At 46.2% G+C, this 21,515-nt stretch overlaps 1 protein-coding gene across 2 annotated transcripts in view; it reads right to left on the minus strand.

Moving 5' to 3' along the window:
- LOC148428509 (adhesion G protein-coupled receptor L3-like) overlaps nucleotides 1-21,515 on the minus strand; it is a 136,961-nt gene that overhangs the window by 18,218 nt on the left and 97,228 nt on the right. Inside the window, exons 12-18 of one of the 2 annotated variants that reach the window (XM_088439419.1) lie at nucleotides 18,051-18,234; nucleotides 15,793-15,915; nucleotides 13,879-14,084; nucleotides 12,704-12,880; nucleotides 7,274-7,486; nucleotides 6,186-6,406; nucleotides 2,594-2,660 (exon numbers count right to left, since the gene is read on the minus strand). In XM_088439419.1, coding sequence (XP_088295545.1) covers nucleotides 2,594-2,660; nucleotides 6,186-6,406; nucleotides 7,274-7,486; nucleotides 12,704-12,880; nucleotides 13,879-14,084; nucleotides 15,793-15,915; nucleotides 18,051-18,234 — 1,191 coding nt within the window. The remainder of the gene's footprint in view (nucleotides 1-2,593; nucleotides 2,661-6,185; nucleotides 6,407-7,273; nucleotides 7,487-12,703; nucleotides 12,881-13,878; nucleotides 14,085-15,792; nucleotides 15,916-18,050; nucleotides 18,235-21,515) is intronic. The other variant, XM_088439506.1, reaches the window with a different exon arrangement.

The following is a 21,515-nucleotide window of genomic DNA, read 5'->3' on the forward strand; positions in this document are numbered from 1 at the left end:
CTTCAAATCAGGGAAGGGGAAATAAAAATAGAAAGAAACCTTAACTCGTTCCATTCCATCTTACGTCTTTTGGTTTTGTTTTGGAAATGTTTGGCCAGCCGAGTCTAAAAATCTCCACTAAAAAATGAATTCAGAGCTAATTCGATTACTTTAGGTAATTAAGTACTCATGTAATCAATTCCGTTAGCAATTTCGTACCTAATCCATTTTGAAATTTCAAAGTAATTGTTGACTTCGGGTTATTAAGTTCTAATGTTATCAATTACTTTTGTATTTAAAGTACTAAATTAATCCATACTTTAGGTATTTAAGTACGAAAGTGATTAATCTAGGAACTCAAGTTTTTAGGTACGAAAGGACTAAAGCGATTGGTTATTTTGGTCCGATATTACCGAAACTAATCAATAACTTTAGAACGTAACTATTATAAAGTAATCGATTACTTCACTTCCTACTTAATTTAGTACCACTTATTTAAGACAATTCTTTAGACAAACGCTCGAAAAAAAGAGGAATGAATATAAATTGGTACCTTGGATTGAATGCCTGTACTTTTAAAATGAAAACCTGTCTTTGGGAATTTAATTAAAGTATCTAATCCGAATCCAAATAAGCGCAGTAGGCACAGACCAATAATCCTCAATTGTCAATTATCGGCACATATATCGACATCGGCCGAAAAAGCTGATAACTGACAATAAACCAACTATTTCTAAATCAACATTTTTCTTATTTGGTAACAGAGACAGACATCGACAAACAAAAACTAAATACCCTCAAAACCGGGGACGCAAGGGGAACAAAAACGTGAACGATACCCAACACGGGAAAAGACAAAAAAACAACAAAAGGCCAAAACAGAAAAGATAACGAGCCACCGGGCACAAATGAGCGACGGAACATACGATTGAAAAAGAAGTGAAAAAAAACAAGACGCGACTACCATTCAGAGAAGCGACCTCTGTCATTTTTGGAACAGAGGTGACAAATTGAAATATTATTCATGTAAAACAGGCACGACAAAAGCCCGTACTGCTTGAGCCTTTTTAGGAGCGCCTCGAGCCGCTTTAATTGGATTTGCGCTCCCGCGCAGCAACGCTGATATTCTTCTCGGTACACGGACGAGAGAAAGGAAAGGCGACGGCGGGGAGGTTTTCCCTTGTTGTTGCGCCATTCCCGCCAAAACTGGAGCGTGACCGGCGCCGCGCGTGGCGCGCGTCAGGATTTAGCGAGTGAGTCACAGATCGCTGCCGTAGATCATCCGAGGGGGGTGAAGCCGGGACGTTTTCCCACACGTCTGCTAATCCGCAGAGGTGAGATTGAAGGCAAGCGCCGACGGCCGCCGATAATCTTGGAATGGCTCTTTGTCTGTTACCGTAATTCCCCCAATAGAAATCCCCACGCGGTAACTTCAAGATTTTTTTTGTTTTCTTTTTTCGACGCCATTCGAGGAAGATAGATTCATCGGCCACATAAGCTGAGTTTTGACGCACATTTTTAGACGGGCCGTATTCTTACTTACTATAATTACGGTAACGGGACGAGCTAGAAGGCGGACGTCGGTTGGCTGTTAGCGGCAAGTGCCCGTTGCAGCCGACACCCCTCGTGTTAGCCGAGGTTGTTACACCATTATCTTCAATCAAAGAAGCGAGCGGGCCGAACCACCGTCCGAGTCCGTTCTCGTTCACAAACGGGAAGATTACTAAAACGGCGAATATCGCGATGCCTCCATCGGAGTCAACCGAAAGTGCGTTGGTTTTCCATTTGACATATTTAATAAGTGCGGTCTTACAGCATATACACAAAATCGTAAACTTGGTAAAACACAGATGCAGCAAAACTTTGGGTATTTATGGTCCCATGAACTGTGTGGCGACAGAAAGAAAAAAACTGCTTCGAGCACCTTCCATGTTACACCGGCGAGGCGTTCACCGACCCCTCCCAATGTGGGAAATCTCACACACGTGATGTGAAAGTACATCCCTGGCATTGAATGAGTTAGTCATTAAATTGATTGAGAAGAGAAAAAAAAACAAGTTGACAGCAAATGAAAAAGTTTAGAACCCGAGCACAGACCTCGACAATGTGAGCGCCGCTGCGATTCATCGTAGATGTGCAATTAGACTTTTGCTAACCCCCCAATTTCAGAAGGACCCATTTAACAGAATAAGCAACCACTTCAGATTTGTGGCGAACCCAAAATGCCCACATCTCAAGAAATAATTCCAACTGATTGATCGACGCATCCGACCTGAGGATTAGATCCAAGGACTCCTTACCAAGTCCAAAAATAAATAAAAACGAATTTTCCCCGTCGCCAGAGGTTGGGGCGTGGAGGATCAATCACAATGGCGCCGTGGATTACTGTAAGACGGCGAGTTGACCGTCACTCCCCGCCTCCTGCCTCCCATTGGCCTCCGCCGCCAAGCGCGGCGGGGTGACAAAGCGCAATATATTCTGCGCTCCCCTGGTCGGTTTTCCTTGACGGCCGCGCGCCCGCGAGAGGCTGGGGCGTCTGCGCGGGCCGTTTATGCGGCGACCCGCAGGCTAAGCGGGGTTAATGAACACCAGGCCGGGGGTGGCTCGCGCTTACCATAATTATCAAGGTTGCCGGTCCGATGAAACTCCAAATGAAATAGGTGTCAAGGCGAAGCCAGCAACTGCAACGACAAGCGCGGACAAGGGTTTTAGCCGCGGCGCAAACACGGCTTCCGGGGATCTGCAGCACTGACATTCTTCCTCTGTTCACTTCCCCAGCACACTTGCAATTCACACAATAGAGCAAATAAGAAAGTAGACAATAGGAGGCAATAAAAACAGTAACGGGGCAATTAAAGCAGGGTTAATGAGGCACCGATATAACCAAGACCAGACTCACATTCTGAACATATTATAGAGCGGAAGAAACTCCATACATATGAGGATGATAGTGATAAATATTATGTGGTGCAAAATATTATGCAGCATAGATAGCCTACTATGATTTTTACTGGGCCAATACTGATTATAAGTAGTCAAGGAGGCCCGTTGTACAATACGGTGTTCCCTCGTTTATCGCGGGGGTCACCATTACAAAAATACCCGAGAAAACAGAAATTCTGGAAGTAGAGATTGAACCTTTTTTTGTTCTTTTTTCTTATTTTGTTTGTTTCTTTTGTTACAAAAATAAATACATTAAAATACCAATATTGCTTTGTCTGGTATAACCTTGGAGGAAAAAATAACAAAGTAAACCTCTAAAGATATGGCCCTGAATGAAAATCCAGCTGGTAGAAATGTAATATATCATATAATATTGGCGCTAACGATATTTTGATGTGACATTAAAAACTCAGGATGGACTGACCTCTTCAAATGTAACTTAAAAAAAAACTCTTGACTATTGTTTAAATGGTGTTAGAATGATCTCTTGTGCGGTATTTTGGCCATTTTGGGGAGATTTTTTTTCCCCACATCGTTGTGGCAGGATTTCCGCCAATGGATGGGCCACTATTCGTAGTGTGATAACTTAGCGGTGGTGCCATGTTGAACTTTGAAATGGCGTCACCATTGGGGTGATATTTCAGCTCCCTCGTGTCATCTTTCAATGTTTTCCCTTTGATGTGAAATCCATTTGATGTAAAGGTCAAAATACTGCACAAGGGTAACAACGGCGGGATCCTTGGAAAGGTGCCTCTCCAAGTAGGAATAAAAAAAAAAAAAAAAAAGTCGAAGAAAGCCCGGTCCGCAGACTGCCTCTCCGGTCGGCGCTAAGCTTTATGGAATCGGCCCACAATGCCCAAAAATGGCCAACGGAGCAACATAAAGGCTGATGAAGACCGGCGCTCGGCCCGATTCGCTTTCGATTTGCCGGGTTAAGGTAGCAAATTACCGTCACAGATGATAATTTACGGAGGATTCAATTAGTGGGCAAATTGAATCCCGACTGTATCACTCCAAAGGAATTGCTTCGACCTCCGCCCGGACCCTCGCGCGCTCCCGTTAAAACCCCGGCGACGACGCGCCTTACAAGCTCTGTGTAGGCGCCGCAATTACGACAATAATGAAAGCGCGCGCCCCCCTGACCCCCTACCTCATAACACAAGACCGAGAAGAAGGAGCGGAAGGAGCGCGAGAATAAAAAGCGGCCAGCTGACGGATGCACCAAGATGGAATGTGACTCGTGGCTTGCGGTTGAATTATTCATTGTCTAATCTCCGCTGCTTGCCGCGGATAGACACCTCCGTTTTCCGTGTGTCTGAAATGACTTTCTTTGCGCCTCCAAGGGAACGGTCCAGGGCAACGTCAAGAAATGAAGCCAAAAGTCTGGAGCTCACTAACGGTGGGGATCACTTCTTGCGAGCTTAAGGCGGGCCAAGTCAAAACCCTAACCCTAACCAACCCTAACCCAAACCTAACCCTAATGATTCCGCATTTTTGACCATGTCAAAATAAAACAAAAACATTATTATCTCTAGCGCAGGGGTCACCGAGGTGGAGCCTTGGAGGATCACATGAGTAGCCCCTTCTACAAACAGTTTACGAGCGATAGAACAGGAATTTTACTAACAATTAGGAAGATATGACGTACACATTACAGATTGCACTTGATTTACATATTTACTACAGAAAAAACAAGATCATCGGAGATTTGAATCACGACTAATGAGTGTAGCTGCGTAAAGAGCAGCAAACGATTTCCGGTTGGCTTTAAAGCTACTGCCTGTAACGACAAAAAGCGTTTCTTATTAAGTTTCAAACAAAATACGTTAACCCGTTAACTCAAATTTTACGATATATGATATATTCATGTTGAATATCGGTCCGGCGTCGGCCGGTAAAACGGTATCGGATCATTACGGCTTCGATATCGGTATCGGGCGGTGCTAGAGGCTACGATTTCAGTTTGTATCGGAACACCGCATACTAAAAACGCTTGAGAGCAACTATATAGTTAACTCCAAAAGCTGTGTCATACAAAAACAATACAATTCCTAACTCGATATGTTGCGTCGGTCGCTTTTTGATCCGACTGTTCCTAAACTGCACCTGAGTATTAATCACAGGCCAAAGCATATTATGAAAATAGGTCGGACTTACAGTCCGTCGGAAAATTCCGGTAGTTTCCAGTGATCGCGAGGATCACTCCAACTAGGCCCCGGTCCGAGCGCCGATCCGCTCGAAAGTCGGGACGCGGACTCGACCGGAGTCAAAGGACTCTGGCGTGGGCCCGGCTCCTACGGAGGGGGCGGGCGGCACCGACATTCGCCAGCAAAACGGCCGAGGGATTCAAGAGCGGCGCAAACAAGGTGTTTACGCCGGCTCGGCGTTTTGTCTCCCGAAGGCTCGACGGCGCTTTGAAAAGGAGAGCGACTACTTTATCAGAAGTGACAGGGCTCGATGCCTCCCCCCGAGACGAGGGCCCGGAGAAAAACACACACGGACGGGGTAACGACGAGGAAAAGGCGCAAACAAAAAAGATGCGCTGGCAGCTCTTCAAAAGGCGGCGCCGCGCGCACCTCCGTTATATATCATGCCGAAGCTCGCCGGCGTCGTTCATTTTTGCCTCCTTCCTCAGATCACAGACAGATTTAACGACTTGGTGGGCGGCGGGAGCTGCAGGCATGTCATCTTCTTCAGCCGCTACCGCTTTGTCTTTGACTTTGGGAGAGCGTCGACTTTTTCTCCCGAGTTTCTCACCCCCGTGCTTACTTTTTTTCGAGCCGTATTCCTTGAGGACGCGGGGAGAAAAACGTGGGCCGCTGAAAAGTGTCTACTCCTGCCCATGGGCTTTTTACTAAAGACCGGCGCGCAAAGGCTATTCTTTATTGAAGGTAACCAGTCATTCAACACCTCCCCTCATCTTTCAGCGGCCCCGTATAATTGTTCCACCGGCGGCGGCCGTTAATTATTCACGCGAGGGCGGCAAGCAATCACCGCCATCCGTCACCGACAGCCATCCGTCACCGACAACCGCGCTTCTGCCCGTCTCGAAATTGACCAGATGGCGAATGCCGTTAACAGGGCGCTAACTGCAAGTCATGACGGGGGGGCTTTATTTCAGGGGGGCGTTTATTTTTACCTGGAAAATAATGGCGAAACGCCTGTCAATTCATCGGGGCGCGGCAATATTTTTTTCCCGTACCGAATCGCGGATATTTGGCCGAGAACCGACGAAATGGGGCCTTTGGCCGGCTGATACTCACGCTCTGTCGGTGCCGTAACTGCGGTAGTCCACGGCGGCGGAGACGGCCACCACGAGGGCCGGGACCCCGTATCCCACCAGGTAGAAGTAGCGGCGGCGCGAGTGCTCGCTCTCAAACACCTCCACCAGCAAGATGTAGAGCTGCACACCCTCCAGGAACATCCACGTGAACGCCGCCAAGAAAAAGAAGTGCAGGAGGGCGGCGAAGACGGCGCACATGATCTGAAGGGGCGGCGGGGGGAAGCTTGCATTTTAGTCATGGGCTCCATTGACAGTTTGTATCAAGATGCGCGTGCCGCTCTGAGGTTCCACTCCAGGAGCGGTCGCGCCACGTTGAACACTGTTCGGGTGAAATTTCAGCTCCCTTTCATTGCTTTCATAGCCTCGGATACAAATGCCTTTGATGTAACCATCAAAGGAGCGGACAAAGCAGCGCACATGGGTTAAACGGGCTCCCCCTCTCTAACATTATCTAGCGCCAAGACAGCGCTGACTAATTATGTGCGCAGTTGAACATTACTAGCTTATTTTGTCCCCGAAATTGATTCAATTAAATGTGTGAAGGCTTGAGTGGACGTTAATTGTGCTCCGCGAGCGAGCCGTGAATGGCACCCATAAAATCTTATGGAAGGCAAAAAGCGTTCTCCTCAATGTGTCTTATATTTCCTTAAGGTACTCGGAGCTACGCGGAAACGAGGCAAAAGGCTGGATGGCCACACCCGTTATTATTTCTACCATTTACAAAATAGAAAAGCTTTATCAAGTGATTTCAACGTGTTTAATTCTGCTTTGAAACTAGTGCGTGCGTTGATTTCATGGTGTCGTATATTCAATTGTGAAAGTATTCGTGACTATTCAATAAGCAATCAATGAACAAATTCAACCCATTCAACGCCAGGGACGTATTTTAACGAGTCCGGGCAATCAATCCCAGATACTGAAGCGTCGATTTCGTACTCCTGATCCGGCCTTTTAATATGATGCGCGAAGATACGTTCCCGGCATCGAATGAGTTGATATCTTTTCAAAAACGCCGACTGAAAACTTTGAGCGGCCCCGCTCGAGCCGTGTGAAGGAACGGACCCCTACCGGCTGGTCGGCCCGATTGATCCCGACGAGAAAGAGGGACTCGGCGACGAAGAGGCAGACGCACAAGTTCTTGTGGATGGTGTTGCGGTCGCTCCGGAGGCCGCGGAAGAAGCAGAAGGTGAAGAGGCTGACCAGCAGGCACACCAGAGACAGGAGGATGCCCACCCAGGTGATGACATCCAGAAGCATGTCGTGGACCGGATCTGTGTTCTGCTACGGGGAACCCAAAGCGTCAGGCCTCCTCCCGTTTTGACCTTCCCCTCAATAGAGTCGGCGGGCGGATTGGACCCGGGGCGCGGCTGACCGTCCCGTTCTTTACATCTTTATGAACTGGACTTGCAAATATGTGAGATGAAAAAGTACGCTGATCAATTTCGGTGCGGAGGCGGGTGATTGTAATATACGTTTCGGTGCATAAATCTCCCAAAATACATTTTTGAAAAGCCAGGCGCAGATTGCCTGAGGATTTCCCATCTGGATGCTCCATCATTACCCGACGACTTGCTATCATGGTTCTAACGAGAAAGACAGATGCCGGAAAAAAACATTTCAAAAGGTTTTTTCCCGTGTTTGAAGCTGAAGGGAGTGACATCTTGATTTATTAACTAAACATAATTACTGTGTCCAAATACTGCGGTCAGCTTTTGAGGAGTCTTAATTTCCCAGAGGGTGAGTCCCGTTTTTCAAGTTGCTGGGCATTGATTTAAAGAAAGAAAAAAAGTTTTCAAAAAAGAGAAGAGCCGCCGCACTATATGAGAGGGTGCCAATGTGGACTAAACATTTTGGACTGGCAAACTCATTTGAACCTGTTTTCAAGAACAGCTGCATGTTTTCGACAAGTACGTTCCAACGCACTTGCAAATACGTACTTATTCCGACGTACTTCACGTTTGCTTACAATTTTTGCTTCATTTTCTTCCACATCATTTAGCATAAGGGATGGCCTACTCTCACTGGTCTGAAAACCGCTTTAACATCTTGTCACCATCTGGGTGAAATTTCAGCTCCCTACAGTCCCACGCCTTACCTTTGCTGCGAAATGCGTTTGATGTAAAGATCAAAGGAGTGACAAAATACCGCAAAAGGTTTAAAAGGCTAAATGCGAAAACTTCTATTTTTTTCCCCCATAAATGCCAAAAAATCTTGACTTGCACATGCATAATATGCGGGTAAAAATGGACAATAATACTACCATTAAAAAACTTTGCTCAAACATATTTGAGTGTATCTTTGTATTTAACTATAATTATATGTAGTGGAAGCAAAATGATAGACTTTAGCATAGCATTTTTCCCTAGAATCCAGTGCTTCTCAATTATATTTTGCAAAGTCCTCCCGACCAAAGAGAAAACCTTTCGCGCCCCCACTTGTCGCACCCAACGTAAATAAAATTATCTATAATAATTGTATGATTATACCTAAAATTGTCATTTATATAATAAATTTATGAGTTAACTTTTAAGCATTAACTACTTTTGACAGCATTTATACAGGTTACAAGATAGTCTAACACTGAAACAAAAAAGTGCATCAAAATGCCTGGAATCAAAACAAAAAAGATTCCAAACTTTATCTTATTGCATCGGGGTCATCCGCACCCCCTTGGCATTACCTCGCACCTCCCCCACTATTTGAGAAGCGCCGCTACAATCCCATGCGGAATTGACTCAAGTGCACGCATGGCTATGTATTCACAAATGGGTTCCGACGAGTCAAATAAAAAAGTCACATAAGCATGAACGCGCGCGGGCAGGCCAAAAAGTAGCAAAAGTAGCAAAGTTCGCCGCCCGGCCCTAAAACAAGGGCCCGCAGCGGAAAGCTGTTTGCGCCCGCCGCCAAGCTCGGCGGGCGCGAGGCCGACGCCGCGCTAGCTTCATAGCGTTGCGAGAGCGAGGACCCCGAGGTCTCCGGGTCTAGCGAGCCGTACAAGCTCTATCCATCACACTTTCACCTTCAATCGAATGAAAAAAGAAAAAAAAAAAGAATGCACAGGAGGAAGGCTGCTGCGGAAGAAAAACAAAAAAAAAAAAAAACAGTGAAGGGCAGCGAGTGTATCTACACTCGGGTGATGGATTTACTGTGAAACGATTTCTTTATTCTTGGAGGTGGATGATGGCCGCGAGCCACTATGACTCTGCTGGGAGGGGGGAGGGGGGAGGGGGGGCTGAGCTCAGGCAAGGTGCCAAATGATGCAATCTGCACCACACCTCACGCAAAAAAAACAAAAAAAATGATGGGAGTCCATAGGGGCGCCTTGGAAGCGGGCGGCTGTCATTTTCTGGCATTCACTGGTTGTGACACGGGCCCCGTGTTAGGGAATTATACACAGTATACACAACGCTGTGCAACATGGAATTCGGTCCGTATGTCTGCCTTGGAGGACGGATGAAAAACGTCAAAAACACCGGCCGAATCGCGCGGGACACGTCTCAATTTGACAGGATGTCTTGCTAGCGTCTAAATAACAAATTAATAATGGCTCACGTAGGACTAAAAGTGATAAAAACTTGCGATCAAAAGGTAAAACCATCACCAAGCATATTTTCTGTCTTTATAGCACAAGTGGAATTGTTTATGCTCTATGGTTGTGCCAGTATGTCAGGGAAAAATGCTACAAAAAAAAGTTCTAATTTTGTACCGCTTGAGTTCTACCCAAAGACTCATCTGCATCTCACTGTCAGAAGGGCCGAGGAAAATAAGTCGACCAAGTCGGGTCAATTGACTTTCTAAATGGGTCTATTAAAATATCCGCCCCAACGCTCTACCTGAACCATGTTTGCGCTACCATTTTCTACACAAACGTTTTTGCAGATGCATGCAGTGTTGCAATGGTGGTCGGAGACACGGCACCCCGTCCCTCTTCCCTTTAAAAATATAGACATCACAAACAAGTCGCAGCAAGTCAAGCATTATAGTTTGTAGCGGCCATTTTTTGGCGTCCTTCAAAGTAAAACTTTTGTCAGATGGCGCCTCCCGTTTTCACTTAGCTTGTGTAAGCAAATCCCTGATGGCTACGCAAACAAATCCCGCGTAAACATAACTGCGTCTCGCAGATTATACGTCTCTTCCTTTCGGGACGACGGGGTTTCGCTTTTGATGTGACGCCGACGGCGATAACCTTGAGACGTCCCTTCGCCCGGCCCGGAGACGTAAGCGCGACGGCGTGTTTGAAATTGGTGATAAATAATCATATTTGGCGGTGGGTTTTAGAGCTTTGTAATATCCCGCATTTCTGGAAGAGGTCCGCGGGCGTCGGGTGAATGTCAAACAACAAACTGCACGGCGGAAGTTTCTTTTTTCGTCAGGCACCGCTTTGAACAAGCCCCAAAACATGGCCTCTTTCAAATTTAAATTTGTGGCGCCGGCTGCGTGCTGGAGTAAATATGCTTAATTGATTCTCATTATGGCCATTTATGGGATCTGTATATTGGAGAGAGGCGTTGGGGAAGTATGCAAATAATCATATACATCGGAAAATGTCGCGAGCCATGAAATCCATCGTAACGTCATTATTACCCTTTAATTCTCGCGTAAGTAAATTACAGCTCGTCACTTGACCCCACAAATGTATAAATATACCGTCATTAATATTTATCGTATTTCTTACTGCTAAATTGTGCAATAGGGTGGAGCCCCGGGCTACGGCGTACCCAGCTTATGTTTTTATCACGTTCCAAAGTGGAATACGCCGTTTTTGAGTCCCCTTGTTACAGCATTTTTCGGCATCAACAACAATTCCAAAATTCAAACTCGGCTGTCAGCGCGCATGCGTACGACTCTGCGAGTCAGGCGGCGCGTCACTTAAGGTTCCTGTCACGCCGTCCCTAAGGTGCCGGTCTGCTATCGATCGCTAAAGACTTGATCTCGTGCGAGCGCTTACGATATCGTATTCATTGTGCATTTTAGTGCTTAATCCCATCTTCAATTTATTAGCCATGGGCCCCAAGATTGTTAGTGATGATAAAGGGAGATGTGAGAAGATGACTGCTATGGAAAGGCATCGTTAGCCTCGCTAGGGAATATGGCCGGCACTAGCTTAAGTCGCCTCACTCCACAGGTCAGTAAACTTTCATTTTTCCTTTAATTGCTTTTTTATTTATGAAGATATTTCATTCTTGACATGTATATTATTTCTAAGTAGTACTTACTACACTATTTTGTTTCGCATTTTTAGTAAGTAAATAAAACGCCCATGTTTTTACCTGGGGTTTCGCACGCATTAGCTAACGAGCATAGCTTTCTCTTGCACGCCATACGACGATTTCGCCTTACGATCCCGACTCCGGAACGGATTGATTTTGTATGGCGGGGGTCCACTGTACTGACTTTTTTGCAAAATTTTATATGCGTCTATTTTGCGAAGCTTTATGCAGGTGTACATTGTCATGAATGACAGGGTCAACTTGGCTTATTGAAAAAAAATAACTAAATCTCACAGTGGTACATCGATTCAAAAAACCCGAGAATTCCGGATCACTGATTCTCATTGGAAGGAATCATACGTAGCGAGAGAAGGCTTCATTTTGCATTTCCGCGTCAAAAACAGAAGCCGCACGTGGGAAGCCTCCTCTTTTCACAAAGCGGCGCTTGGAAAGGTGGTCTTTTAGAAGCTCGCTAATACGGGCGCTTTTGAAATGGAAACGGTCCATTTGTGACCATTTGGACCGACGGCGCTTTGAAAACGACTCCGAAGAAATATAGAGCGGGCGGGATGGGCCCGAGGGGAGGCGCGGAGCCACCATTAAGTGACGGCGTTCTCCGCGAAGCACTAAGTCTAAATCAACGGCGCATCCCGGCGGATGATGGAGAGGGTGATATTCGGGGAGCATCCATCACTGTCGCCGCCGGAGCAGCTCCGCGGCGGCGGCGCCGGAGCGAGGCGGCGACGCCAAAGGACGGTCAAGGTTGCCTTTGTTTGCGCGTACGGCGGCGATGACAAGAAGGCGAGGACGGCGAAAAGGTGCGCTCTTCCGCCTGTCGGAAACGGGCGGCCCGAGTCACGTGACTCCCGGCTGTAGCTCAAGTCCGTACGGGCAGATTTACGCCTCGCCGATCGGATCGGTTTCACGCTGACAGCCGGCCTCTGCGCCATCGAAGATGACGTCCTTTTCGTGGCGCCGGCCGCGCATTTTTATGTCCGCGAGCGCTTCCGTTCATGACGATCGAAATAGGCCGTCCGTTCTGTTTTATGAGATATTAGCAAGTCGAAACAGACTGGGATGCGAAGCCGCTGACACCTCGGCAACTATTAAGTGTAGAAATAACACATATTTCATAATAGCCTCCATTCTGAGTATTCAAGTAAAAAGTTTGGGATCTCATTATGTGTGTTTATACGTTATAAAATATTCCGTATCTGTATCCCACATCTGTTTCGAGCTAATGTTAAACGAACCTTTGTTGCCGCAAGCCACCTTGAACGTGTCCTACCTTAACATCCACGTGGGCCATGAGAACAGCAAAGTTGGTGAGGTGGGTGCAGGAGCAGGTGGTGTGCGTCCTGTTGCCGCCCAGCAAGCGGCAGTCCTGCGTGGACCAGTAGCCGGTCATGGTGCGCTTGGAGTAGCTCCAGAACGAACAGTTGGGGTTAAAGTTCTCCTCCGATTGCTGCGGCGGGAGTAAGAGCAAAGGTTTGAAGAGGAGGTGAGCGAGCTTTGTTTTCTGCGACCCGACGGCTAAGGAAGAGACCGCATTTCGTCCCGCGTCCCGATCGGCTAACGGACTGGAGGCCGACGTCAGTCGATCTCCTCCGGAGAGAGGCAGGGTGAAATATGCCACGTGAGTCGCTATTCGTCATTTCTTGCGTCCGACCTTGTAAATTGGTTGAAATGTTCGTTGGAAAAGCCATGTATGAGTTCAACATTAATACCAGCCTGGAAAAAGTACAAGAAAATGGATAATGGACATTTATTTTCATTTCTCAAATACAATTTCGGCCTCGGGTTGATTTCTGATGAGTATTTTTCAGTTTTGGCAATGAGAGGAATCAAAGAAAATATTCATGCGTGCCACCACAAATTATGTGCGGAAGGGCTTTTCTGCTTTAAAACATATAATTAATGAGGAACAAAAACATCTTGAAAGAAATGAACAACAAAATGTGTGAAAAAAGTGAGAAAACATATCCAGTTTCCACTCGCTTTATTCTCAGAATTCTTACAAAGTCAGAATTTAGGCTTGAAACTCAGATGTCAGATTTTCTTTTCCTTTTTTCTCTTAAAAGAAATCAATCAATCAAATAAAACTGTAGCCTGACTCAAAGTCGCGGTTTTATTGGCTAATTATCGACTTGGATTTTCAAGTGTAAACTCAGATTGTTATCATGTTTGGTCAGCTACAAGTTTCACTGCAATTAGACTTCGGGGCTCCGCTAAGAAAACCGCGGCTCTGTGCGAGACTAAAGCCAAAGGGAAGGAATAACAGTACAGTTAGTGTATAAGGTTAAATAATTTAAGATTTAATGCAAGGAGATATATATGCATGAGAATTCCGTCGGGGGGCTGACACTACTTTGCATACATTTGACTTATCGCAAGGGGGTTCCGGTCCCCGTGAACAGTGGAAAAACCAGGGATTGCTGTCATTAATTGCGCGCATTTGCGTACCTGCAGGTGTCTGACGGTAAAGACGACCGGGTCAGAAAGGTAGACTTTATTGGCGTCCTTGTTGATGGCGGCTGTGATCACCGGCGAGTTGACGATGACGGAATAATTGGTGGCCAAGGCGTCGCCGCCCAACTTCATGCTGGCGTTCTCCGTGGACAAGTAGACACCGATGTGCTTGTAGAGCACGAAGGCGATGCGGATCTCGCCTGTGAGGGGGCCACGACAATTCAGTTTTAATTTTGCAGACGCTTCGTATTAACAAAGTAACATTTGTTAATGGTAGTGAATGTTTCCAGAGGGAGAATTCTGACTTTGAAGTGTGAATTCTTACTTCGTTCCAACATGGCGGCCCCCGTGCACGGGTTCAGTACAGAAACGGACCCATAATCGAAACCGCGCTAAACGATACGGCGCTCCGTGCGGTGCGGAAGATAGGGTCATTTGACAGGAGGTGAGTTAATCACAAGAAAGACAAAAAATGAATTCAACTCTGTTCTCGCGCAACGCCGTTTTCAAATTGGAATTTGACTTCGAATCGCTCGGCAGCAGATAACCCTAAAAAAAAAATGACCTCATGCTCAAAAAGAAGCGCCGTTAACACCGGAATCCCAAAGGATGTGCGGTTAAACCGCTCACAATAAGACCAGGGTAACCGAGGCAATTTGGTGCGGCGACAACAAAAAAGTGGAAAAACATACTGGCATCAACAAACAATCACTTGAAATTGCACGTTGCGGCGATGACAAAGACAGCCATTTTCCTTGTTGATCGTCTCCTCCTGCGCTCATTCATATTCACTCCCCACCTCCACCCTCCGTCTCACTTTTCGACGGCAAACTTACCCCCCACTGTGACTTCGATCGCTCAGCGAGATGAAAGGAAAACAATTTGGGTCATATAACACAGGATGGCGACGGGAAATATATCTCGCCGCCGCCCGGCGAGAACGACGGCTGCGGACGCGGGCTTTTTTCATCCCGCTGAGTGGCTACAGCATTTGCATTGAATGCCTTCTATAAATGGAAATGTTCTTGCCGTATGTAAGCACCTCATTTCCACATCGTTAGAGGCAGGTGGCCTTCATGAGTCCGTTTCTGTGCCACCGCGTACGTTCAAGTCTAATTATTGGACGAGAAGGCGCCTGAAAGGAAGTGCTGCAGTGTTGATGACTCAAGTGCTGCTATTATGTAACGCTATTTATCTCATTTAATTTCATCTTTTTTCAGACAGTTCTTTAACTTCATATGCATCCAGTTTTGTAAAGACGTATAAATACGTCTTACAAAGACGTCTTACATGTCTTTGGAATTCAATGAGTTTAAGCTGCCCAGGCTATTTTCAATGTGAGTGAATGTGTTCTACATTTGTTTGATGACCAGTCCATGCTGACTAGTTTACCGCCCGAATGACATGTGGAGTCCCGCAGGGGTCAATCCTTGGACCCCTTATGTTCAGCCTGTGTATGCTACCCTTAGGTCAAATTTTGTATAGTTGCAACTCTGGTTATTACGGCTCTGCGGATGATGCGCAGCTATGTCCTCAGAGAAACCGCCTACTCAGTTGTGTCCACCGTTGTGTCCATTTGGTCTCAGCGAGCAAGCAAGCAAAGTAAATTGTATTCCCTAGGACTGAGAAGGGTAGTTCCAATGAGTCAAAATATATAAGGTCCACAACAATGGATACTAATGAATGAACCGGGTCTCAGGAGGACACCCGTTTCCGAGTGACATCGGTTCAAATGCTGCGTCATTGTCTAAAAGAAACGAAAGACTCGGAGGAACCGAAATTTCCTTCGGTTAAACCACAACCCAGCCATAAGAAAAGCGAGGTCGTTTTGGATCACTGTTAGTAAGCACTTAAAATGAGCACAGGCCGGCACGACGAGCGAGAACGCCACACGCCGGGAGCACTTGCCGTTTCTTCCGTGCTGCTTGAGCGTGTTGGCCGACAGGTGGATGGAGCTGCCCTGTCCGCCCGTTTGGGGAAATTTCAGGTCGGGCAAATTCCCGTCGGTGCTCATCCGCGCAACCTCCAACTCTGCACACATGGCGAAGCCTCAATTATTTGAGGAAATAAAAATGATGGCCGTCCTTCCCGATGATAACGATAATGAGAGGCGTTTATTTGGCTTTGCGACCGCTTAGGGTATGGCATTAGGGTATGGAATTATTTGAGGCTTTCATTTGAGCTCATTGAGTCCCCCACCAATAGATTGAATGCGGGGTCAGTGTCATATGCCGCCCATCGCCAATACGACAGCGACGGGGGTTAATTTGGCGCCGGTGGTTCTCAAACGGGGGGTGCATACCCCAGGAGGTACGTGAAGGCACAGGGGGTCGATCTAACTTCATGCTTTTTCAACGCCTCTGCGCTATTTTGTCCAATCCTTTGATTTTTACAACCAAAAGCTTTTCACATCAAAGGGAAAGCGTTGACATTACGGAGCTCGGACGGTGACGACGTGTCAAAGTTCAGCATGGCACAAAAACTTAGTTTGTCACACTAGCAGGGTGTGCCACCCCTTGGCTGAATTACAATAAAAAATGAAGTGGAAAGAAATGACCCAAAAATGCTATCAAATACGGCTCGGGGGTGTTAACACCATGGTAAGGACAGTTCAGGATTTTTCTTTTCAAATAAAAGCAAATTGATTGGAATAGGAAACAAGTTATTTTGCTATAGTGGCTCATTAGCTAAATGTCGTATGCCAAAAAGATCCCAAAATAAAGCAGACGATATGATATTATAAGAATAATGATGACGATCAGTCAAGAATCACTTCGAGGTAGCAGTTTCATTTGGTTCAGGGGATAGTGCAGCGACTAATTCTTTGGGGTATGGCATCCATTTTCTCACCTAGACTATAATCATTTGTGATCATAATCTAGTTACGATATGCTTTGGGTTTAGTTAATAACAAACTTTGTGACTAATTGGAGCGCAGCGTCAATTATTTGAGGAAGTTCCGTACCACCGAATGCTAAAGTGGAAGCTGGTTAGCAACATGGTATGACTCACCCAGTGAATAATTGGGGCACGCCATCTACTTCTCACTTACGACTGTAATATAGGACACAGAGGTAGCTAAACAATTGCCTCAAATGCGCGCCTCCAAATTTTGGTGGCGTCTCTTTTCCGCAGCGGCCTCCTCGCCGTTGCTTAAAAAAAGGGACGTTTTAAGATAATCCGCCACGCTAATCTGCAGGAATCTGTGGGCGAGACGAGCGCGCCCGGAAACAGACGAAAGGACGTCCGTTTGTAAAGAGGGGACGTGCGCACCCATTTTGAAACGGGCCACCTTATGGCGGTTACGGAAGGCGCGGTACGGCACAAACAAGAGAGGCCGTCGCCGGCGCGTAATTAACAGGCGAACTGCCGCGAGCTGTAAAGTCTCCCCCGGGTTGAGCCACCGTCGTCCGGTTCGCCTTCGGAACCAGCCCGGATTCGCCCTAATACCCAGATGAATTGCGCGGCGGATAGAATAAAATCCATTTTATTCATTCGCCTCGCTGCCGTTTCCTTACACGCGAGACCTATGTTTGATATTTTTAGGTTGCTATGGTAGCCGAGGGCTTAAAACGCCGAGAGGGGGGTGATGCTAATTCCCCTCGCTCGACCGTTGTAGGTTGAAACCTACATTATTTCCACCATGGAAATGATACCTTATAGTGAGAAAGATTCTTGTGGGGACAGACTTTTATCGGTTGGACCGGCACGCCTGTTGTCTTTACGAGAGGTTGAAGACGTAAGAAGTCTTTTCCGTGTACACTGGGCCTCAAGGTCACAGCTGATTATAATGGGAGGCGTTTATTTCCGTAAAGGCGATGACACATTTGCCAAACGATCTGGACATCGGTGCTGACGAAACGGGGAAGTGAATCTTTGAGGCAATATTTTCGCTCAAAATTACAGCTGATGATAATAGGGGGTGTTTATTTATTTTTGTTCCAGGCATGGAACATTATGACTGACTAATAGATGCAGTGAATATTTCAGGAAATGTTTTCAGTGCAGACTGGTTCTCAAAATCTCAGCTAATGATATTATGAGGTATCGATTTGAGGAAGGCATTTCTTTTTCTTAAGTAGACTTAAGTTTTCTTAAGTAGTAACTTTGGACACTTTTGGACACAATTTGGACGATATACACGTATATGTAATTGGTGTACTCACGTATGTTGTCGGTGTTCTCCTGCACGATGTCGGTCTTGAGCAGGTTGTCGGCGAGCACGAAGGCGCCCTGCTCCACCGTGTCCAGCAGCGCGGTGGCGGCCCGCAGCTGCTCGCCCGTGCTCAGTTCGCGCCACGCCGCCTGCGCCTGCGGCTGGAGCAGGTTGTTCACCGTCTCCACCATGGCCTGCGCACCACGAAGGTGTTCATTTCAAAGAATTTTTAGTAGTATCATTTTAACTAGTTCGATACCAAAGGCGGATTTTTCACTCAAATAGTTGAGGGAATTAATAAGGAAAAGAGCGCTCGCTAATATTTTTCAGGTCGGGCCGCTTCCTCCGGTGCGCCCGCCTCGGCCACCGGGGGCGGCGTAAGGCGACGCACACTTGGCTCCGCATCTAACCGAAAACAACAAAAGGGGTTAGGAAGGCCGAAAAGGAAGCGAAGGCCGCTGGAAAGACACCAGCCGGAGTCCCCAGGAAAGGCGGCTCCAGGCGGCAGTCTTTAATCGCCGTGATGGATTTTCTCCCGTGCCGACATTGCCGTCACATAAAAAGCGGCGGGGTGAAAAATGCTACGGCGTTGCGGCGCGGCAGCCGGCGGACGAAGCGGCTATTTACCACCGGCATAACTATCCGCCGCCGGTCTCTGCCGCTCGTTAACGCCGGCGAACGGCCATTACGCCCCGCTTTAATCCGCCGACAACAATGCCGGCGCGGGTAAAGCGGGGGAACAAACCGGAACATTTGCAAGACAAGATGAAAAATTAAGAGCCATTAAAGATTTAAAAATGCCAATGGCGATATTCCAGCATTGAATGCTAATTGGTTGAGGCCGCGCCGTTCGTTCAAACGGGGCGACTGACTCTACGTGTTGGGGAGACTGAAATCTCTTCATCTCATCTTCATGAGGGACTTGCGCAACATTGAAAAGGATTCTTTTCGTGGGATTTTTGAAAAGCGGCGTACTTTGAAAGGACTTTGGAAAATGCTGAAAACAATTCAGTCTAAGGTGTCGAGCGGAATTGGATGGATTCTTTGTGCATTCAGTTTATAAAACGCGGCTATGGAAGAGGTGCGGCAACTGACGCCATCCTTGGTGAATTATCAGGAAGGAATGCCGTAAGTTTCGTTGATATTTCAAACATTGTATTTCGAGCATCTGAATATTTTGCTATATTTTCATCGTCTTGCAGATAGAAAAACACACGTTTTTTCCGATGACGCGTTTCCGTTTTGTCGTCGTCGTCGTGATCGGCGTCGTCGTCTTTGTCGTCGTCGTCATTATCGTCGTCGTCATTGTCGTCGTCAACATTGTCGTCGTCGTCATTGTCGTCGTCAACATTGTCGTCGTCGTCATTGTCGTCTTCGCCATTGTCACCGCGTCATCGTCTTCATCGTTGTCTTCGTCGTAGTCATCGTCGTCGTAGTCATCATCGTCGCCATGGTCGTCGTCGTCATTGTCATCATCGTCAATTCATTGTTTGCATTATCCTATTTTTAACCCTAAAAGAATATCGGCTCCCTTTCTACTAATAATGGGTCCCGAAAACCCCATATCGGTGGAGCTCAAACACCTGCAGAATGAGATTTATTTGAGGATGATGGTAGCGCCGGCCTGGATGCACCGACACCATCTTGCCACCTCCGCATGCGTGTAACCGTTCATTATTTGCTGCAATCACACCTTACGCGCGAGAGGCGCTGGTTGAGTTGCTCTCAATTAAAGAGGTACGTTTTGGATTTTTTTTTTTTTTTTTTTTTTACACCGCCCCTTCAAGCACTGAGGCTTTGCCTTTGTTCTCCACAAGAGGAAATAAAGGCCTCAGACGGGAGATGATGGACGCGCAGAAGCGCATTTGTGTCGGCATGCAGAAAATGCACCGCGGTGCAGAACGCTATCAAATGCGCAAACAGCGCTCGCGTTAAAAACACACGTTGACATTTTCATGACAAAATCTGGCAGAATATTGAATGTTTATTGATTTGTCTTCAATTGTCTTCGCCATCGGTCCAAAGGACATAAATGACATCTAAAGTAAAATGATTTCAATATAATAATAATAATAAATAAAGATTTAATTAGAACAGTAATTGATTATCTAGCATTAGTTTTATGTATTTATACTTCTAATTTTAGCTCATTAAAATTTATCAACAGATTAAAAATAAAAATTGAATTTATTGTAGAATAAATTACAAAATATACCAAAAACTAAACTAAACCATCCTACAATAAAATACATATGTATTTAGCATACTAATTGTGGCATAATTATTATTATTCCATATCTATTTTTATTGATTTTTTTTCATGTGAATTAAAAATCGCATACATTGAATTTAACACAGAATTGTGCCGTGTAAAATAATTAAGTACTGTATTATTGTTATAAAATGAGTGTATTAATTGGTAGTAATTCATTAAAATAAAAACTTTATTAAAGACAGTTATCATAATTTATTTTTTATTTAGGTAAATAAATATTTTATTATTTATTATCATTTTTTTTTTATTTTGTAATTCATGAAATTATATAAATGTATTACTCTATGTAAGATAATTCTGTGACGTGACTAGAAATAAAATAGAAATGCAATACAATACACCTAACACAATAAATATGTAAAAAAAAAAAAAAAGAAAGTTGATATCAGAAAATGAGACAACGCACTTGAATGACAAAGAACAATAGTGTGTGTGATATATTTGGTAAAGCCTAAGCTTGTTTGTTCTGAATAATCATGTCAAGGCGCTTTAGAAGAGGGCTTGCCCCGATTTGGGATTTGGGAGTGTCTGACGTCGGCGATGAGGCGGCGCGAAGCGCGGCGCGAAGCGCCGCAATGCGTGTTCCGTTTAAAGGAGGCGGACATTAGGCGGCCGCCCGGCACCGGTCCAGCCGGCGCTGCCTCCGCTCTATCCGCCGCGCGCCGATTGATGAAATGAACTCGGGGGTCTAGGGAATTGATTTCTGATCCTCTTCCCCTCACACCCTGCGGAATTGTGCGCCCGCCCCCGCCGTTGGAGCCCGCCGCTCCATTTTTCTCCGTGACGGGGAACGAGAAGATGACAAAACAAGGGAGGGTTAACTTCATGGCCTCGTCCTCTTAAATTTGACGTGACATCCAGTGTGCCTTTTTTTTTTCCCACCTGCTCTTCTTCTCCGGGTTGCTTTGCGAGACGCCGCCAGGATCGTTGCCGTGGAAACAACGGAGATGCTATCGTTCTGACGACGAGGCGCCGCGTCGGCAATGCAAGTGTCGTTAAGGTCGGGTTGTGACATTTCTGCCTCCGTCATTATCAGTCTTCGCTTCCATGCTAACTAAAATATTTCCCGACGTAGCAATGGTCGTCTAAATACATAGCTCCGCCCCTGCTTGAGTCATTCTTTTGTTTTTGGGGGGCAGTAGTCAAATAGGCCAGGGGGGATGACTCCGGGGGAAGGGCTTTGTTTTTTGCAATGTGAAG

Source organism: Hippichthys cyanospilos, chromosome 1 (genome assembly GCF_059441005.1).
Source record: "Hippichthys cyanospilos isolate Australia breed blue-spotted pipefish chromosome 1, RoL_Hcya_1.0, whole genome shotgun sequence".
Taxonomy (NCBI): domain Eukaryota; kingdom Metazoa; phylum Chordata; class Actinopteri; order Syngnathiformes; family Syngnathidae; genus Hippichthys; species Hippichthys cyanospilos.